The 21,452-nt window shown below is 38.4% G+C and overlaps 2 protein-coding genes across 5 annotated transcripts in view; one reads left to right on the forward strand and one right to left on the reverse strand.

The window, feature by feature from the left end:
- The window catches only part of LOC125241913 (extended synaptotagmin-2-A), a 46,784-nt gene extending 26,300 nt beyond the window's left edge, over window positions 1-20,484 (forward strand). For 2 of the 4 annotated variants that reach the window (XM_048150618.1, XM_048150621.1), the window contains exons 12-24: window positions 2,505-2,599; window positions 4,544-4,592; window positions 4,684-4,773; window positions 5,015-5,101; window positions 5,906-6,064; window positions 6,803-6,955; window positions 9,548-9,704; window positions 10,453-10,548; window positions 10,629-10,704; window positions 15,940-16,032; window positions 16,138-16,234; window positions 16,780-16,920; window positions 19,172-19,491. In XM_048150618.1, the coding sequence (XP_048006575.1) occupies window positions 2,505-2,599; window positions 4,544-4,592; window positions 4,684-4,773; window positions 5,015-5,101; window positions 5,906-6,064; window positions 6,803-6,955; window positions 9,548-9,704; window positions 10,453-10,548; window positions 10,629-10,704; window positions 15,940-16,032; window positions 16,138-16,234; window positions 16,780-16,920; window positions 19,172-19,261 (1,383 nt within the window). In that variant the 3' untranslated portion in view covers window positions 19,262-19,491. Of the gene's footprint in view, window positions 1-1,859; window positions 1,946-2,504; window positions 2,600-4,543; window positions 4,593-4,683; window positions 4,774-5,014; window positions 5,102-5,905; window positions 6,065-6,802; window positions 6,956-9,547; window positions 9,705-10,452; window positions 10,549-10,628; window positions 10,705-15,939; window positions 16,033-16,137; window positions 16,235-16,779; window positions 16,921-19,171; window positions 19,492-20,093 lie in introns of those variants that run through there. The other 2 variants (XM_048150620.1, XM_048150619.1) reach the window with 2 other exon arrangements.
- On the reverse strand, window positions 13,004-15,590 carry LOC125241914. The gene is made up of 2 exons (XM_048150623.1): window positions 15,057-15,590; window positions 13,004-14,802 (listed from the first exon to the last, which is right to left on the reverse strand). The coding sequence occupies exons 1-2, from the start codon at window positions 15,151-15,153 to the stop codon at window positions 13,829-13,831; spliced, it is 1,071 nt and encodes a 356-aa protein (XP_048006580.1). The 5' UTR covers window positions 15,154-15,590; the 3' UTR covers window positions 13,004-13,828.
- Window positions 20,485-21,452: the final 968 nt, after the last annotated feature.

Below are 21,452 nucleotides of genomic sequence, written 5' to 3' on the forward strand. Positions count from 1 at the left end.
ATTTGCCACCATATTCAACAATCATATTATTGTTTCTCATAACATCTTATGCCATAATCATTGTTTACTATATTAATCAAGTGCCAGAAACTTTGTTTCCCATAAAGTCAGTTTCCATAATGTCATTTGTCAGAATCATCGAAATCAGTAATTACCACATTCCATACCATCATTTGTCATCCAAATTAGCGACCAGAAAAGTCAAATTCCATAATGTGATTTGGCAGAATCATCAATATGAATCATAAATTCGTAATTATCACAGAGACGACACTACTAGAAGCACTAGAGAATGAAACTGCTATCAGAAAGTAGGTTAGGTTAGGTTAGAACTGTGACCCCCTGGAAAATAAAACTGCTATCAGAAAGTATCTTAGGTTAGGTTAGAACTGTGACCCCTGGAAAATGAAACTGCTATCAGAAAGTAGGTTAGGTTAGGTTAGAACTGTGACCCCCTGGAAAATGAAACTGCTTGAAAAGTAGGTTAGGTTAGAACTGTGACCCCCTGGAAAATGAAACTGCTATCAGAAAGTAGGTTAGGTTAGGTTAGAACTATGACCCCCTGGAAGATGAAACTGCTGGAAAAGTAGGTTAGGTTAGGTTGGAACTGTGACCCCCTGGAAAATGAAACTGCTATCAGAAAGTAGGTTAGGTAATAATATGGGCAACAATTAATATGGCAATAATTGCTTATGGCGTTTGAATATTATATTAAACCATATTATTGCACTTAATAATATGGCTAACAAATAGTATGGCATTGTATGATTATGGAAGGTAATGTTCGGATAAACAACCAGTATGTCATACAATTTTTATGGTAAACAAATCATTCGGGCAAATGAAATTCAGGCAAGTTAGATTCGGGCATATGAATATTATGTTAAATGACTGTCGGGCAAACAATAGACAACCAGCATGTACGAGTAGACATCTTGTTATTTCATTATTTCACTGAAGGCATTAGGCTGTATAGGTAATTTGCGAGTTACTGTTAATTTGCCCCCTTCCACCTTGTACTAAAAATGAACATGAAGTACCTAATGGATATTTTATGTAAAATGAACTTTGTTGTACTTAAAGAGAATTCATTTTTCGTACAGAGTATGTGCGCTGGCCAAGTAACTGGCAATTTACCCTTACATTGCATGAGTAAATACATTTTGTCATTTATTTATTTAACAGAACTACAATATAAGTTTATGTACAGCCGGTGCCAAAGCATTTATACTGGAAACATTATATCATATGTATTTATTTGGGTTCTTGGAGGAAATTTGGGTTACAAATAAATAACAACTACAGATACATCAATCCTGTAGATATATGTTACCAATTTTACCTAGATATTATTTACTTCTAACTATTGATATAAAATGCCGTCTCAATAATAGTTAATAAAATAAACACCAATTAAGTACATGGTTGGCTTATTAGTCTTATTTGTTACTCTTATTACTTAGGTAGTTTTGTTTTATTTCGGGAAAATATTCGATTCCAATAACAAAGTTTAGGCAAGCCGCATATTTAAATAATAGAGGTTTATGTTGTAGTTGCAGTAGGTATATTTTACTTTTAGTGCAAGTGATTTATTTCTGTAAGAAATATATCGCTTGTTTATTTGAATTAATATATTATCGTAATATAGATTATATTTATTTTAATTTACGAAGTGGTTGAAATTATATACATAATAGTAGCTACATTTGAGTTTAATGCCGCCACTCTATATTTTAGCTCGCATCATAACATAACGCTATTTCAGCCACTTTGTTACAATGATAATTTAGATAAAGTTGTGCATCTTATTTTGTTTTCCTTGCTATGTTTGCGTGGGACTTTGCGCGTTTGGCGTAAAGGCGCGTATAATGCAATCTCTCGGTCAAGCTTTGGAAATAGAGGTGCTCGACAAAGACGAGGGCAACGAGGACGACAAGTTGGGCAGGTAAGTGCGGCCGCGGCGCGGGCGCGGGCGGTGGCGGGGCGGGGCGGGGCGGAGCGCGGCATGCGTGCGCCGGTAGTGGTGCGGGGCGGCGCTGCGACCGCCTTCCAGCCGAGCTGCGAGCGCCAAACTGAACTAATCACGCTCTCACTATCGGCTCGAAGGCGCGGACATCTATTTGACGCTTATCTTACTCATACCACGCTTATTAATTTTGACTAGATACTCATTTCTATGTCTTCTGCAACTTGAGATAGTACGTAGAATTGAATATGTAGTCTACGCTTTAAGCTTCGGTACTTTAGTTGCATAATGCAATGCTTTTAGTGCGTAAAGTAAACTAACTATGAAGTACCTAAATTCTTCACAAGGTAAGATGTATATAATTTGATTATTAGACATTTTAGTCTTCTTATTCCACGATTCATGTCCAGTCATAAACTTTAATAAATATATATATCATGAAATGCAGTTCTATTATCGAGGTTGATTCAGGTTCCATCAAATGTAGTTCCCGCTGTGATTGCTAAACTAATTGTTGACTGTTGTGATTTGTCCCAAGGCTGTAATAAGTTCAAGGAAGAGCCAGGTGCTGCAGTGCGAGCTGTGGGACTGGGACCCGGGGATGGGCATTCAGAACGATGATTACCTCGGCAGGTCCGTGCGCGCTGCGCGGGCCGCCCGCGCGTGGCGGTACCGGCCCTAGCGAAGCTTTGTTTTCCTTTTGAGTGACTTTATGTGTGACTCTCAATATTGCCTTGCCAGCATTCATTCCTAGACGGTCTTCACTAGCCGTACAAGTTTTTAAATTTAATTTTATTCAGTCATCATCAAGTCATTAAAAACACATCGCAGCATTGTCACCACTGAATTTTCACTCACTTGATGGTAATATTTAGAGTCATTATCCAGCAGTGTTAACTACATTATGTGATCCTCGTGTTGATGTTATATTTTTTGTGTGGATATCGGTGTCTAATAAGGTCATCAGTTGGGTAGCAGGTGTTACCGTAATGATATAGGTACCATTAATCATCATCAATATTATTAATGTAACTATATTATCATTTTTGTGTATTTTTTATTAATACTATATTTTATAAATTAACTTTCCTAAATGTACTATATGAACACAGTTAATAATTTCTTGATTAACCTATATACCTACACTTAGGAAGAATAATTGTGTGGTGTTATTTAATAAAAGCTTGATATGTGTGTAATATGGTGGGTTGCAACAGTCGGTGATGCTTAGCAGTGCGCCGTCGTGCCGCGTCAAGGTTTACGACTGGGACCGCACGGGGCGCGACGATAAGCTGGGCAGGTCGGCTACTACTACACTCGCACGGCTGCTTCGGCAACTGTACATGTCTCTCACGATCCTAACTAGCGCACGGCAGCGCCCGCTGGACTCCTCGGCGCCTCTCATGCCTCTGCACCGCGCTTACGGTCGACAAAACCGAAAACACCGTTATGTTCATTCTATATACATACACTACACTCTTGCCACACCTAACAACATACACTGTGTACTCTAACAATGATATATGTATAATTATTATGCACAAAAATATATTATATTATAACGGTAAATAAAAAAAATGTTATTTTGTAAATATTCCCTCAGTGGCACACGAATAGTATATACTTAGTATTAGGAATTAAAATGTACATGTACAGCCAATGAAAGCTCTTATTAATATTTTGCGATGTGTTAAAGCTTTGTTTGTGCTTTTGTGTCGTGGGTAGATGTTTATTTAACTTATAAACTGTACATTATGTCAAATCTGTCAAGAATGATCACACACAATTCACACATGGAATAGTCTTCACAAGCAGATTTAGAATAGAATACATTATTTTTATTCGAAAGCACACAGATAATAAACAATATTTAGGTAACTGTACCTACTAATAGAGACACAGTCGGCAAGAAACCCGTAAACCGAAATTTCATTTTTGATAGAATGAAACCATTTGATGTTGAAATAACTAATGTTAGAACTTACTTCCACATAATGTATCACAAGACTGTGGCTTTCTACCATAAATACACTGAAGAGTAGTGAACGTGTAATCTAGTAGTCCCATACCCTTATCAATATCATGCATACTCGTATAGTTCAATACGTACTCGGACATGACACGGACTCGCGTGCTCAACTGCTCATCAATTGTATGGATACTAACATCTCATTTTCAATTTTCTTTCTAATGTAGAAAAGCTTGTGCCTTAAAACAAATAATATCACTAATTCGTAGTTAAACACTTAAGTATAACGAGAGCTGTTAACATTTTAATAGGTGTCGGCACTATTGTAATATGATATCTTGGCTTTCTGGTCATAACGCTACTAAACATCTTGCTTTTAACATCGGTGGCTGAAATAGTTGAAAAAGAAGTTTTTTTTTACATTTTAATCGAGCATTGTTCTCGATTCGTTCGAAAAACGTCTCATTCGTCCTTTCGAGGTGGTAAACCACTGAAAAATATATGTTGGTAAAGTTTTTCTTACCACATTCTCGTCATTCATTTGTAGGAACTTTTAGAGTGTTCCTATTATAGTGGAGAAAGAAAATAATTATGTATTCAAATTGCAGATGCTCCTTGGATATTTCCCAAGTGGTGCGCTCCGGCCGTTTGGATACGGTAGGCTGTTTAATATTTCTAAATTATTTATTGCTAATATTGAACATACTTATTCGACGTGTCATTGAATTCGCAACTTTTCTATATTCAGTGGCAAACTCTGCAAGAAGCCAAACACGGGAAAGTGGAGTTGCGTTTGTCGTGGCATCGTCTCACTTCGGATGTGTCTGAACTTTCACGGGTATGATTTTAAATTAAATCATCGTATATTAGTAACGGCCGATGCGAAACTCGTTATAATTCTTATCAAATTCAGTCAAGGTTTGAGGAAGATATAGCCAAATTCGATTTTGAAAAGGTATACTTGACTTTATTGTACAATATACATGCTACAGAATGCTCAATCTTATTTTTTATAGCTAAATGTAAGTAGATGATTTGGCTCGTATTGACATGCTATCACCTAAGTGGTTGTTTGACAGGCTATAGCCGAGACGCAGCTGATTAAGTCCGGGGAGCTGAGCTCAGCGGTCCTCTCTGTCTACATCGACTCCTGCAAGAAGCTGCCGGTAAGCTGGTTAGGTTTGATTAGGTTGGCTGTTTGAGTTGCAGGCGTCCATAGGTTACGGTGACCGCTTTACATCAGGCGGGCCGTATACTTGTTTGCCACCGACGTAGTATATATATAATTATGAATATTTTAAACTATGTTAAAGACATTTAAGTTTTGGCTTTATATGTAAAGGAGCACGGTGCGACATTGTAAAAACAATTGGTCATTGACTGTAGTGTATGTACCTACACTAAATTGTAAAAACATTATACATATTAAAAATTCATGAATATTTGTATGTACGCATTTAACAGTATCTTACACAGTACCTAGTCTTTAAACATTACAGATAGAAAAAAGTAGACAGGGACGAAAAACACCCGCTGTTAATTTTGGGCGTCAGATTCATTACATAATAAACATCATATGCGACGAACTACAGATATACCACGGACCTAACAATAATTAATTGTTATTCATTATTAGGTTGAGGTTAAGATACAGCTTGTAATCTGTATCTAATCTAATAGCTTTAAACGACCAACTCTTGTGTTTATTTATTTATTTATACGAGTATGTATACACCGGCGATCTCGGAAACAGCTCTAACGATTTCGCTGAAATTTGTTATGTGGATATTTTCAGGTGTGCAAAATCGATCTAGCTTGGGTCAGGTTCATGCCTTTTTCTTTCGCACTATTAAAAGCAAAATACGGTATATCATTGTATGGTAGGTAGGTATATCATATAAATAGAACTCCGAGCTTCGCTCGGTCGCCCAGGTACTGCATTGAATGTAATGTAAGGTGGTCGGTTGCAGGACGCGCGCGTGGGCTCGCGGCCCGACCCGTACCTGACGGTGACGGTGGGCAAGAAGACGGAGAACACGGCGGTGCAGATGCGCACCGGCGACCCCGTCTACGAGATCGGCTACTCCTTCCTAGTGCAAAACCCAGAGATCAACACACTCGAGATCAAGGTAAACCCTCATTCTCGCCTTTTCTACACATACCTGTTTTAATGTTTAACCCGTATTCACCACAACAATTAGTGAATGCTCTCTTGGTTGTTGTCAACGGATGAGAAAGTTGCGTTTTATCCAAAATAATTCAAGTCCAAAGCTGCTTAACCTCCGTGTTTTGAAACCGTCGCAATACTTCAACATTGCAATTTTCGAATATTGGAATCCTTTGCTTGCAATATTAGCAGGAGCGGTTAAACAATAACTTTGCCCCCATGTAAAACATGCGTTTTTTAAACTGAAATTGTGAGACTAACATCTCGTTTTTTTCCTGTTCATGTTTTTGGAATTTCATCTTCCATCAATCTAGATTTTATTATTTTGGAATCAGAAAACTTCTGAATACTCGTTTTCTAGTCACGGTGCGATACAAGTTGGTGTATACATTGTGTATTAAGGGCGGAAAGCTCGAGTTTGTAATCCTTCAGCCGCCCGTGATATACACAATGTTTTTCATCACACTCGCGAAGTAATAACCAAATTTTAAACTAAATGTATTGAAATACCTATTTACGCTGACATTTCGAACATTCGTCCGCCATCTTGTAATTTTTGACAGGTCGTGGAAGGCCCCACCCAGCAGGTATTCACTTTACCGCCCTAGGGCGGTAAAATAGCTCATTACGTAGTATGCAGGCATGTAAGAACACCGTTTACGAGCGAGTGTGATGAATGTGTCGGTTGTGTATTCGGCAGGTGTTGGACCAGAAGACGGGCAGCGCGCTGGGGCAGCTGTCGTACGCCATCGGGCTGCTGCTCAAGCAGAAGGACTTGAGCCTGCTGACGCAGCCCATCATGCTGCAGAAGTCCGGCCCCGAGTCCAGGGTGCTACTCTCCATGCAACTAAAGGCTAGTCCTAATCGTATCTTGTACTCTAAACATCACGCTGCAATTGAAATAGATATCATACAAAGCGAGAGTCTTAAAGCCCATTTAGACGGTACGAGTACTCGCGTACGAGTTTTATTACATTGCGGTATTTGATGGCGGTGCAAAATTGTATGTAACCTCACAGCCCGCAATGTAACTAAAATCGCATGCGAGTTCGCACGGCGTCTAAATCAGTCCTTACGTGGCTAACGTTATTATAGTAGAGCGGCGAGAGGGTCTCGGAAAAAGTTGATGTGACTGGAGAGTATACTGCTGACAAGTGGTATCGTTCTGATCGGTAGACTTTACTGAGTACGAAATAATGACTTGTCGCATTCTCAGACTGTGGGGGGGTTAACTATGACGTCACAAAGATCGCGGTCCCGGGTTTCATTTTTTTGCCAATTTGTCTAGAACCCCTTATCCAATTTTGAAAAATGAGGTGTCAATTGAAAGCGTATAACATGCTGATTAAGATTTCTTATATGTGAAAAGTATAGTTTTGTTAGTTATTTTTTAATTAACAATAATGCAAAAAATACTTTTTTTTTACTCTCTTTTTTGATTTTTGTGACTCAAAAAGGCAATGAAAACGGCCACTTAGCTAAAAAATATGTTATATAAATCATTTAACTACATTATTAAGCTATCTGTTGCTTTTTAAATTTCTACGATCGGATAATAAATAAGCAAACTACAACCACATACCTGTAGGCGGGGAGTACCGCTTGACACGCGTTCCCATACATTCGTCGTCTATCAAATTACACCTCGCGCAAAATTCGTTTCAAGCAGATATACCTCTAATCTTATTCATCGTAACCTACCAATATTGGTATCATTTGAAAGGACAATTAAAGTACTTTAAGAAACAATGTCAATCATTTTCTTAAAATCAATAATCGCCAGTCTGCGGTGGTTACAAAGGAAAAAAGTGGGTATGCAATTTGACTGGTTTCCTAGGTTTGATACCCTAGACGAGTTTAAAAGGGGAGGTAAAGGTGACATATGGGTTTTTCTCTGGCCTAAAAGCTACACAGAGGGTCTGGGGAGAAAAAAACTAGGGTTTAGTTTTAAGTTATTTTTTCCTTTATTTGTTGATTTTATTGTGTTTAATTTTTTTGTAATTTTATCAAGGATACACGTTGGTTTCTTTTGCTAAAAGTTCCCTTTTTTATGAGAAATGTTATGAATTTTATGGCATTTTCCGATAGAGACTAAAATTAACTTTCAAATAAGGCCAAATAGTCATTCTTTTACTTATATAATATTAAGAGTATGGCTATGTATCAGTAGGCCACATAGTCATACTTTTACTTATATAATATTAAGGGTATGACTATGTATCAGTATGACTATGTGGCCTTATTTGAAAGTTAATTTTAGTCTATCGGAAAATGCCATGAAATTTATAACATTTCTCATAAAAAAGGGAATTTTCAGCAAAAGAAACCAACGTGTATCCTTGATAAAATTACAAAAAAATTAAACACAATAAAATCAACAAATAAAAGAAAAATAACTTAAAACTAAACTTAAACCCTAGTTTTTTTCTCCCCTGACCCTCTGTATAGCTTTTAGGCAAGAGAACAACCCATATGTCACCTTTACCTCCCCTTTTAAACTCGTCTAGGGTATCAAACCTAGGAAACCAGTCAAATTGCATACCCACTTTTTCCTTTGTAACCACCGCAGACTGGCGATTATTGATTTTAAGAAAATGATTGACATTGTTTCTTAAAGTACTTTAATTGTACTTTCAAATGATACCAAAATTGATAGGTTACGATGAATAAGATTAGAGGTATATCTGCTTGAAACGAATTTTGCGCGAGGTGTAATTTGATAGACGCCGAATGTATGGGAACGCGTGTCAAGCGGTACTCCCCGCCTACAGGGATGTGGTTGTATTTTTATAACATATTTTTTAGCTAACTGGCCGTTTTCATTGCCTTTTTGAGTCACAAAAATCAAAAAAGAGAGTAAAAAAATGTATTTTTTGCACTATTGTTAATTAAAAAATAACTAACAAAACTATACTTTTCACATATAAGAAATCTTAATCAGCATGTTATACGCTTTCAATCGGCACCTCATTTTTCAAAATTGGATAAGGGGTTCTAGACAAATTGGCAAAAAATTGAAACCCGGGACCGCGATCTTTGTGACGTCATAGTTAACCCCCCCACAGTCTGAGAATGCGACAAGTCATTATTTCGTACTCAGTAAAGTCTACCGATCACAACGATACCACTTGTCAGCAGTATACTCTCCAGTCACATCAACTTCAAAACTAGACGACTTTTTTCAATTCCGCCGCCTTACTATTACCACTGTACGCGTACTTAAATAAAATAGTTTGGATCCTAAGTTTGGGTCCTATCATATTGCCTAGGTTTATTTCTTGCATTTACCTATGTATATTGTTATCAAGCGAGCCACAAAACAAGAATGGTTCTGTCTTTTGTGAAGAGTGAAATCTAATGTTCATAAAGTTGTAAAAATGTCCAGTTTTGTCATCTTTAGTAACAAATCTCTACAATCTCCTTACAAATGTATGTTTTGAAATAGATACTAAGAGAAGCGATCAGAGAGCAAGATATAGTGGAGGAGCCGGTGGGCGAGCCTGCCGCGCCGTCGTCTTCCGCGCCCGCTCCCGCGCCCGCCCCCGCCCCCGCACCCGCCACCTCCGCCACCGACGGACCACTGCCAGCACCTGCTGCACCTGGTTGGTACAATATGCATGGTTTTTATATACGATTCTCCTAGTTATTAAATTACTACTAAGAAACTGGAAAAAAAAATTAAAACCATTATCATTTACGGGCAATTTAAACGCGGCCATTTTGGCGCGCTCGATCGAGCGTAATCAGACGTCACACGTCTGGCCATACACACGAGTGGGAGCGAAAAAAGAATAACTCATTCTCGCTCCCACTTACAGACGTCAAATGTAACATGACGTCATATTGTATTTTGAGAATTTGTGCGGGAATTTAAAAGACATTTTTTGAAAATTTAATTTCGCTATACGATAAATTTCAAAAATATTTTGTAAACGTATGTTTTTTGTTAGTAATAAAGATTACAATTAAAAATATTTTGGCAATTTGGGGGTTACGTGCATATCTAAGCTCTATCAATAATTCCACTTGAAATTCTGATAAAAAGTCTTTTTTCACATACATCATAAAAACTCCTTTAGGCATAGGACGCCACATATTATATTAGAATCTGCAAGAACTCTTAATTTTTTTTTCCTTTTGATTGTTAAAATCTCACATGGAACAGTAAGTAGTAGTAGAGCTGTAAGAAAAACACTATCATCGACGACTAATGGAACTGATAATTAATGGATCCGTTATTGTTTATTAAAATATACCTATTATTCTTAGCTGTGATTCATTAGTTGATGGAATCCATATGCGGAGTGCGAGAGATGTTCCATAAACTTTAAAGTTCCTATTTTTATTCAGAAAGTTTCACACCGGAATTAACAAACATGGAAAATGGCGCGCCAGATAGTGTCTCACAGAGGTCCATTCCAGTGGAGGAAATCGTCAAGGAAGTGGGTGAGTATCACTATATTATCAATATTATCATTAGTTAGGAGTAGAATAATAATGTTTTATTGTTCCATTTGATATTCTAGATGTGCCTCAAGAATCTCAGGCGCCCTCTGACCGGGGCTCTCCGAAACTCATTCACCGAACATCTTCGCTGACCACGTAAGACATACACACATACATCACGTTTTTATTATAATGCTTTCTCCAAACAGATCAGATGTAAATAGTATGATAATTTACTCCTGCACAAGTCCAAATAGGCACAGTGACATTTTATTCTGCCAGACGGCGCCTGTGCAAGTGCGTAGGTTAGGTATGTCACTGTCATTCACAACCCCACATAGCCCCACACATTGAGAGGGAGAAAAAAATATCTTCTCACTCTCACGTGAAAGGACGTTGTCGTAGTCCTGTCATTTTCATTTCATTTCTTTATTTGCTTTAATAAGATACAAGTATCATGCAAAATTGTATCGTGAAATCAAGGATATCATAAATTGACAAAATGGTGATTAATGTCCTAACTAACCTAAAGATGTCACATTTATAGCTTTAAATTTTAAGAACTATCTAATTATATTTCATTAAATGATTAAATGATACGAGCAGTAATTTAAGTAGTAATTAGTCATAGAATTTAGCAAAATACTCATCGAGGCTGTAAGATGGTCTCGTAGCCAAATAACTTTTAAGGTTCTTTGAGAATACTCGCAGGTCTTCAGATTCTTTAATTTCATCTGGTAATTTCAGATGGTTAAATACTTTAATTGCTGTATAGTTGATGCTTTTTCGGAACTGGACAAATACCTATGCTTTATTTAACTAATACCTTGCTAATACTAAAAAGTTACTACGTAAAATAGATGATCAAACGAACTTCTCAAGCGAAGTTCGATCACTATTATATGAGTCGTTTCATTCGAAGATATAACATTTACCAGGTAGTCCTTTAAACCTACAGGCGACTTTTGCACAATATTTAAAGACAATCAATTGACTATTGAACTGATTTTTAGTTCATTCATTCATTCCCTTACCCTTTCCAGTCGTTCCACCGCCATAGTTGCTCATTATCTTTAGAGAAAACGCAAAACTTTTAAATGTGGGTTGCATAATAAGGGTGGGAGGATTATTATATCTTCGAATGAAACGACTCATATAATAGTGATCGAACTTCGCTTGAGAAGTTCGTTTGATCATCTATTATATTTCGTTCGTTTCATTCTTCAGATATAACATTTACCAGGTAGATGTTTAGAGACTTTTAAGTTTTGCTTTAGGTGGAATGAAATAAGGTAGGTATAATATGAAATCATTTATTTATTATTCCACTTTGATGTGACCTTATTGGACCATCATCACTAATGAACTTATTTGTATTAACAGATTAACAAATTATCTAAATATAATCAATGATTTAATTATCTATTCATTATTGCTTGCATTAGGCATGCAAACAGATCTCGCAAAAAGCCCGTCGTCCGATAGTGGTCTATTATAGAACCGCGCGAAGGACGTAGAAGCCGCGGTCCAGCCCGCGGTGCGGCGGATGGTGTCGAGGCTGACGCCGGCGCGGCGCGCGGCCGACGTGGCGGCGTGGCGCGCGCTGTGCGCGCTGAACACTCTGATGTCGATACCACTTTCCGACAAAACATTTTTAATCCATCTGCTGATGGTTTGAGAAGTTACAGGTCTATGTGGGAGTTTGTATGTCAATAGCAAATGTCCCATACTATCAACTCTCATATTTTTCGTTACAAAAATATAATCTCTGAGAGTTGTAGCAGGGCATATAGAAACGTTATCTTTAAAATATGGAAGGAAGAGAACAGGTTGTTCTCGTCCTGCAGCTGATGTTTTAATTATATCAGTGATACCAATTTTGACGCCATTTGTGGATACAATAACATTTTCGATTTTTATAAGTGAGAATGTTTGAACCCTATGCGCTGTGCATATGGCCAGTAATGTTACTAATTTTTTCGACAAATATTCCAGGCTTATACTTTTATTGGGATACCAGTGAGAGATATGGTTTAAAACAACGTGAGGGTCCCATGTATGGTTATACTTGGGACCGTTCGGTCTTAGTTTGTACGCGCCTTTAAGAAGGCGTTTCACGCAATTGTCCGAACCGACATTGTCTCCCAATAACAAGGATAAGGCTGAACGGTGACTATTCAGTGTGCCGTATGCGCATTTTTTGTTAAATTGTTCTGTTAGAAAAGACAGTAATGGCGATTTCTGTGGATTTAAAACATCGATAGAATTAATAGCGCAAAATTGCCATCAGAGCTTATAGGTAACTTCGTATTGCTGTATTGTTTTATCGGAAAGTGATGCCAACATCAGTGTTATAGCCTCTGGCGGGGTGCCTCTTCGACTGAAGGACTGTCGAAGTGCTTCTCGACCGCCAGGGTAAACCCATTGTGTAGGGGATGGCAGTCCCTGTAATGGGAAAAAAAAGGGGTTAAAAGTGTTTTAAACTTGAATAAGTGTAAATGCGTCGACCGCTATCGCGTTGACACGAGAAGCAAATAATATAATTGGTGGTTTACCAAACAGGTGAACCTGCTATCTAAAAGTTAAAATACTCCGTTCGAAGCATCTCTTTCGGTAGCTGGAGAGAGTCTGGATTAGCGATCCTTCATGTATTTTGTTAGGTATACATGATGCAAAAATAGAATTTGCTTCTCGTATCATTACCAATTATTTTATGTATGCGCGTATAATACATTTAGTTAAGGAAACTGAATGTTGCCTATACGATGTTATTCGTACTAGCTTAATTGCGGTCGTATTAAAACCCGCAACAAAATTGCATAATTAGTTGTGTTTCAGCTTTCAAAGCCTTGCTCCAAGGACTAAAATCAAACAACCTCCAGACGGACTGGTACTCAAATGAGTGTGAGGACTGGTCTCAAATGATACATTAACGAAATAATTGTGCAATTTTGTTTCGTCATTTTTATTTTTTGTGAAGCTATTGTTATAAGTATTAAATACTTGTATGCTTTTCTCCGTTATCTCGGGACAAGAAGAAACCCGATAAATATCTATATATATCGAATTTTTAATCTGGGGCACGGATATGGCTCCTAAATCTAGCAGCTATTGAATAGCTAACTTTACATAAAGTATACTGTGGGTATTTGACGTAAAGAGTGTTTACTTCCCGTCTGAGTTAAATGCCCTTAAATGTAGGTAACCATATCTGACCCAAATGAAAACGGTATATGTAGCCGTATTTAATTATGTTTAATATAGGAGTTATAAAACGGACTTATTTGGATGAGATTACCTGTGTTACGGTGTCTGGGCGCTCGTCTTGGTCGCAGGGGCCGCCTTGGCCGGCTGTGCGTCCGGAAGCGCCCGACGGCTGTAGCTCGCCAGCCTGCGAGCACCTCTCCGCCCCCCCCCTGTTCGACGCGTAACGAGGGGGCGCTGTCCAGTTTCCCGAGTACGACGCTCGGTTTGTCGACGGTTGTGCCGTCGCGGGTTTCTTTGGAGACGTTTTCTTAATTTGAAGACCTTGTTTTTCAATGGTCTTCGCCGCCTTGATTTTTTCAGCCAATTTATTGCCGAACAGCGTTTCATCACGTTCTGTATCTTGAATAACTTGCAAGAACGACTTATCGAGACTAGGGGTGATGAGTTTTATTCGATTCTGAGTAAGTGACGCATGGATGTCACACAGAATGCGGCAACCGTTGCTGAGGTGTTTCATAGCTCTGATTCCGTTGGGATCGGCGCATTTGATTAGAATATCCATGGCCCTGTTAATAGCAGCGATTCCGTTGCCGAGTTGCTGCTGCGTCGCGGCCAGATTTTTGTCTCGGTTACGAACCATATCGGGTACGGCTGCTGAAATCTCCACGTTTAATTTTGGTGCTTGTAACAACCGGCAGTTGTCGGGAACCAAATAGTCTTTTAAGATTTTATCTCTAGCTTCGGTCGTCATGCCTTTTTTAAGTAACGGTGACCAAAGTTTCGTTAGATTGTCGTGGATGTTTTCGCCGTATTCCGGGGTGTCCTCTGTGGACTCTCCGAGTGCGAGCAGCATGTCTGGAGCGAGCTCGGGTTGAGCTGACGACATCGGTAAATCTGCCTGATTTTCAGGTACAATAATCCCGTTATTATGGTCCGACATCGGTACACTACTATTATGTTCCGGTTCGGGATTTTCGATGTTTCTTTGTGGTTCCTGTATAATAGGATCATGAGCCAGTATGGGACCGTCAGGGTCCATTACAACATCTAAAACAAGAAAGAAGTGATAAATTATTTTTTATGAAAAATATTTTCTCTTGGGGGTAGGTTGAGAAAATATTTATGTCGCAGAGTAACGTGCATCTACTGAAGATTGCGCGCATTGTTCTGCTTTTTAACATCGTTGGAGACTCGCAGTCAACCCCGATGGTTATTTGATCATAGTTAGAGACTCGCAGTCAATCCCTATGTCGGCTCATTATAATCACTTCTTAGAATTAAGGAATAAATAAACACCTTACCTTCATCTTCCGATGAAGACGAATCATAAATTTGTTCAAGTCTCTTGATTTTTTCACGATAGTGAATTAATTTTTCTTTAGCTGTGCGCTTAGACATTTTTGAGCACGATATGTTCGTAGCTGCGGAGCTAAAGGAGCGCGTGCGTTCGTCGCCGTGCACGAAAAAAGAATGAGCAACTATGGCGGTGGAACGACTGGAAAGGGTAAGGGAATGAATGAATGAACTAAAAATCAGTTCAATAGTCAATTGATTGTCTTTAAATATTGTGCAAAAGTCGCCTGTAGGTTTAAAGGACTACCTGGTAAATGTTATATCTGAAGAATGAAACGAACGAAATATAACTCAGAAGGTACGTGCCACGCGACTACACAGGCGGCGCGTGGCGCCTCTCGGCCACTGTTCATTCGAATGAACGGTTAGCGTGTAAACGGTATGTTAATTCTGTTATTGTTCAGGCGTTCGATAATTTTAAAACATAATGAATGAATGAATGATCGCGACGTTATTGTCAGATTCGAGCGGAAACCATTCGATTTGTTATCTTTATGGGTAATATAAATATATAAATATAAATAATATAAATATATAAATATAAATATTATAGGACATTCTTACACAGATTGACTGAGGCCCACGGTAAGCTCAAGAAGGCTTGTGTTGTGGGTACTCAGACAACGATATATATAATATATAAATACTTATATACATAGAAAACATCCATGACTCAGGAACAAATATCTGTGCTCATCACACAAATAAATGCCCTTACCGGGATTCGAACCCGGGACCGCGGCGTAGCAGGCAGGGTCACTACCGACTGCGCCAGACCGGGCGTCATGGGTGTAGGTGTTTTAGCGGAATGATGAGTCGTTTGTGTGGCAGGTCGGCGGGCGAGGCCGGGCTGGGCCGCATCCTGCTGTCGCTGCGCTACAGCATGCCCTCGCAGACGCTCATCGTCGTCGTGCACAAGATCATGTATGTACATTTCACTGCTTCATGGTTGCGTGGTATGCATGCTCAATATATCTTTGTACTAATCCATAAATCGCAAAATAATGAAACTCTCCAATGATTTAACAGGAACATACCCCTAAAGGATCCGACAAATGTACCCGACCCGTACGTGAAGTTGTATTTGCTGCCAGGGCGCTCTAAAGATTCCAAACGGAAAACAGTTGTAAGTATACGAGTTTATTTTTCAAACAATGTGGTGAGTTAAGTGACCTACCTACCTACCCGTACGAGTACACAGGTGATGCTCTCTTCACAGATGCGATGTCACTTTATGTGGGGGTCTGTCTTGTGGGAGGTCATACTCTGTTGGATAAGATGCAATTTTGTTATCTGTTTTCGAATAGCAAAGAGAGCCTTTACCAGTTGGGGTGGTGAAAAATTACTTACCCGGTTTGTTAGACAGGCATTTGTTTTGTTTATCACTTAGCCTATATTTAATCCATCGTTTTTATGCAATAGACTGGTTTCTATGTGAACTCCCAACACGGCTCTCATCCGCTCGGTACCACTTACCTACATCTCTGTAAAGTGACGATAGGGATTCTTTCTACCTTTCTACTTTCTACCGTCGACTGACACGTGTGAGCTTCAATTGCTTGACATGCACGGCGCACGCCCCGCCTCACTAGGGGGGCGTACCCTTGACTAAAGTCAGCCAAAATTTAAAGCTGTTCACAACTTTTCACCTTAAATGTAACTTGTATGCAGGTGGTTAAAGATAGCTGCATGCCGGAGTTCGACGAGAAGTTCGAGTGGTCGATCCCGCACGCGGAGCTGCACTCGCGGCAGGTGGAGGTGACCGTCGCCACGCACAAGGGCTTCCTCGGCGGCAGCCCCGTCATCGGCCAGGTGAGAAGCTCCCTCCTATTGCAACCGCTCATTCTCATCTCCATACCTATCTATGCTGGAAAACATACCATTGCCTCTGTCCCTTGATATTGATATTTTGACATAATGATTGAAAGCCATAATGATTACCACTATTACCAGATTACCATTACTCATAATTCTGAAACGGTTACTTTTTCAGAGTTTTCGTTTAGGTCATCTAAAGATAGGTTCAGGTTAAGTTTGTTTTATGGCGCTGCGGATGCATTAGTTAGTTCCACGGGACACATGAAGCGGTTAGAGGACACCATGGGGTTTAGTGGGTAATTTAGTGGTCAGACACCATCCCAGACGGCGGTATGCGTAAACAAACGCATTCCCCATGTAAAAAAAGTTTCTTTTATGGCAATCCTGAAAAGTTACACGTTTCTGAAAAAAAAATAACAAATTATGACTATACTATTTTTCAGCTTCGGTGAGTTCGGTGACACTTCCAGAAATTCTGAATTACGCATACGCATAAATATTCTTGCGAACTAAATTATATTTTTGCGTAAAATAAAGAAAAATATATAAAAACTGCACTTTTTTTTAAATATATTGCATTATCAAGGTCTATTAACTAAATTATATCAAAAATGAGAGAAAAACAATAGGTAATATTTTTAAATAACGCAATGCATGAAACGGATAGAATCTATTTAATAAGCACTGGAAGGACCCTGGTGTGGGACGCAACGTGTGTAGACACTTTTGCTCAGTCCCACATTCAGGAGACTCGCATTCAGGCCGGAGCTGCGGCTGACCAGGCCCAAATTCTCAAGCGCCGTAAATACTCGTCGTTGCTCAACGATTACGAGTTTGCGGCGCTCGCAGTTGAGACTTTGGGTCCCTGGTCGGCCGATATGAAATCATTCATGAGGGCACTGTCGGCACGGCTGGTCGACACCACAGGGGACCCCAGGGCTGGCGCGTACCTCTGTCAACGTATCTCACTTGCGATACAGAGGTAACGCCGCGTGTCATGGGGTCCATGCCGCAAGCCGACCTACTGGAAGGGGTATTTTCCTTATAACTGGGTTATTACTGTAGGTAGGTAAGTATTTTTATATGTATATAGGTATAGTTTGTTATGTAGTTTTTAATTATTTTTAGATTCAACTTTAGTTTTAATGGTATGTTTAATCTTTCTGTAGAGGTAAAGGTAAATTGTATTTTTATATAGGTATATAGTAATTTTCTTGTATATGTTATGTTTAATTGATTAACCAATTTTTTGAAAAGCTACAGATGCATCAGGGCGATTTTTTAATGGTGATGTTTAAATATAATCGAAAAAATAAATTTTCTGTTTAATATGTATTTTTAACATGAAATAATTTTATCTCCTTTTTATAAGCTCTGATAATGCAATATATTCAAAAAAGTATAGGTAGTTTTTAAATATTTTTCATAATTTTTTGTCAAAGTATAAATTATTTTTCAAAAATATTTTGCGAACATAGTATGCGTAATTCAGAATTTCTGGAAGTGTCACCGAACTCATCTAAGGCGAAAAATAGTATAACGAAAATGTGGACAAACTCCACATTATGACTTAAGACTTTATAGGAATCAACAAAGAGTATATTTGTCTTGAATACCTGGTATATTTGTCTTGAATACCTGGCTGATTGTATGTCAATTTTTATGGCTAGGAATATGACGCCTAAAATGAAATATCCTTAAAACACCGGTACAGGTGAAGTTCATAACTTAATTGTTTATGTCTACCTCAAAACACCGCCATTTTAAAGCCGAATTTTTATTTCTGACAAGGTGGAGAATTTAGGAAACGCGTGGCATGTCTTTTTTTTTCGCCACTTTATTGAAATGTGATATTTTTGAAAAAAAAATGCTATTTCTACTCAGAATCACTAGCTTATTCAATCCTAGTAGTTTAAAAAATTGTCCCATACGATATTTCTTATTTTGTTACCATTTTCCGTACATGTTGTGTGGGGTAACAAATATGTATGAAAATTCTGGGACACTTTTTCTCTCCCAGTGAGATTGAATCTACTCGTGATTCTGAGTACAATTGACCTAAAAATCCCTAAAAAAATCAAAATAAAAAAAATGGCAAAAAAAAAAGAAATGCTCAATTGTCCGGGATATTCAAAAAGTCCCAATCGACGAAGAGGAACTGCTAAATGCTGACAAGTATTCCTGTTTGGCTATGTATTTTCTTTGTCAATACATTTATTAAGTAACCAGTACTTTTATATTTTAGCCTGTGGATGGCCGTACCAGGAACCCATATATTCTAATCACAGATATAGGAAAAACAAGGAGATCGAACATACCAGGCGATTTGTATTGAATACGCCTGTCGGAAGTTCTCTAACAACAAGTCTTGTAGATGGACGCTCTCTAGTAATTGTATGCTCTGAGATTCTAATACTCTTATTCCGCACTGACACTACAAGTGCTTGAGTTAGGGCCTCCACAGACGGGAGACAAAACTGTTTTGTCTCCGTCGTATTTGTATGAAAAGTTGCGTCGCCTCGTGTGCGCACCTTCATACTAGCCCATAGACCGAGCGACGGAGACAAAACAGTTTTGTCTCCCGTCTGTGGGGGCCCTTATGTGGAACCAAAGAGGATCGAGTATTATAGAGAGTTACTGTCAAAGTAAAATATGTAATCACAGTGCACAGACTGCCATCTCTCGACACAGGCTTAAAACTTTTGAACCTTAGTTTTGACAATTTGGCCCATATTCTTATCTTGATATGTGTTCAAATGTCAAATATTAATATTAGCGCCATCTAGCCGAGCGTCCCCCAAAGAAGAACGCCATCTAGGCCACCGTACCTTTTTCTTTATAGTTCTGGGGTACGTTTTTTTCTTAGACTTTATCCGTCTATTACGGAGTTACATATGTCTTTGGTGGAACTAATAGAATAGGGACCATGAAATGACCAACGGAACTTCGTAATCGAATTGTACCCTGTGTTTAACTTTACTGTTTATGTACAGGATACGGCACGAATGGAACGAATAATTCAATGAAAATATGCATGTGTGTGACAGATTAACCAATAAAATGGTAGTAGGTATATCAATACAGGTGTCATTTGTTTTGTTCATTCCACTCGTGCCACCTTTTGTAAATTGATCTGTAGTTAACTAAATTGCCATCTTTTTTTTTAGGTGATTGTACACCTCAACCAGTACGATTTCCTAGAAGCAAAAACTCTTTGGTTTGACTTGTTGCCGGAAACACCAAGGGATTAAGATTTTAAAACCGGCCTACAACTAGCGTGTGATTATGCCAAGCCTTCGCGCGCGGGTTTGAACTTTAAAGTCGATATAAATTTTGTTATCAGATACGTTTTTTTTTTCATAATAGAAGATGAAGAGTAAAAACCTCAATATTATTCATTATAGTTTGTCCGGCGGGTTAAGGTAAAAGAGCCATAAAATTAAGATAATTAGTTAATCAATTGTAAAAATAGCTTAAGTCATTCATTACATGTACGAAAAGCTAACGTAATAATATGTGTTAAGGTTCAAAGTCAAATGAAAGTCACTAAAATTTTAATAGCAATAAAAAATATTGGAGGGTAGGGTTGCCACTGTGCCACCATCGGGAGTGTCGTACTAGGACCAATGTATGTTGTAGGAAATGTGTTCATTTTAATATGCCTACTTGTCAGTAAAAGATCATTCGCGAAGTGAATCAATATAGTACATTACATCAGAGGCCGGGAAAATGAGGATTTCCGGCCAAGTGGGTATATACGGCCGAGCGAGCGTGCGAGCGAGGCCGGATAGGGATACGAGGCCGGGAATCCATTTTCACGCCGAGGCATGTATAGTGCTTTTCTCAAACATACAATGAAATAAAAAAAAATGCTCTAAAAGACAATATTTTATAAAAAAAAGTTACTTTGCAGGCCTAGGCCTGAAAAATAATATGAAATCCCTTTACAGTCCTCTCGAGTTGTTGCGCCCAAAAAGCGATACTTCCCAGCCCATTTTAAGGAACGTAAAGACAATATTTCATTGCATGTTTGAGAAAATTATATTTTATTGAAACTTACCTATCACGTGACCATTATATGAGGATGGATGGACATAGTTAAACCACGGAACGGGAAAATTCTACCAGAAAATTTGAACACATGGGATTGTGAAGTCCGGTTAAATTACTTTACACCTATGAATTGCATGGCCACGGCATGTAGTATATATAACAAGTATGTTACTTGTACATACTTGCTGAATATATGAAGACCTATGTGCCCTATTATTAGCCTATTATTCCTCAGTATTTAAACTAATTTAGTCCTGAATGAATGTTTGCTTACTATCCGCCAGTCTATATAATAGGATTGATATAAAAACTTCAGAGGCGTATTATTACTAATAATTATTTTACACATCGGAACTAACAAAATTCATTTTTTTGCATGAACAAAGTTACATTATGGAAACTAACAAAACAGAAAACTCAATAGATAGCTTTTATCTTTAAATGGGCTCTACTTAATAGATTGAATAATATAT

The sequence above is a fragment of the Leguminivora glycinivorella genome, chromosome Z (assembly GCF_023078275.1).
Source record: "Leguminivora glycinivorella isolate SPB_JAAS2020 chromosome Z, LegGlyc_1.1, whole genome shotgun sequence".
NCBI classification, from domain to species: domain Eukaryota; kingdom Metazoa; phylum Arthropoda; class Insecta; order Lepidoptera; family Tortricidae; genus Leguminivora; species Leguminivora glycinivorella.

Bases quoted from the DNA above. Each gene is read 5' to 3' on its own strand.
- LOC125241914 (XM_048150623.1), bottom strand. From the start codon at position 15,153: ATGTCTAAGCGCACAGCTAAAGAAAAATTAATTCACTATCGTGAAAAA. The intron at 14,803-15,056 runs GTAAGGTGTTTA...TTCTTGTTTTAG, and splicing joins GTCTTCATCGGAAGATGAAG to ATGTTGTAATGGACCCTGAC.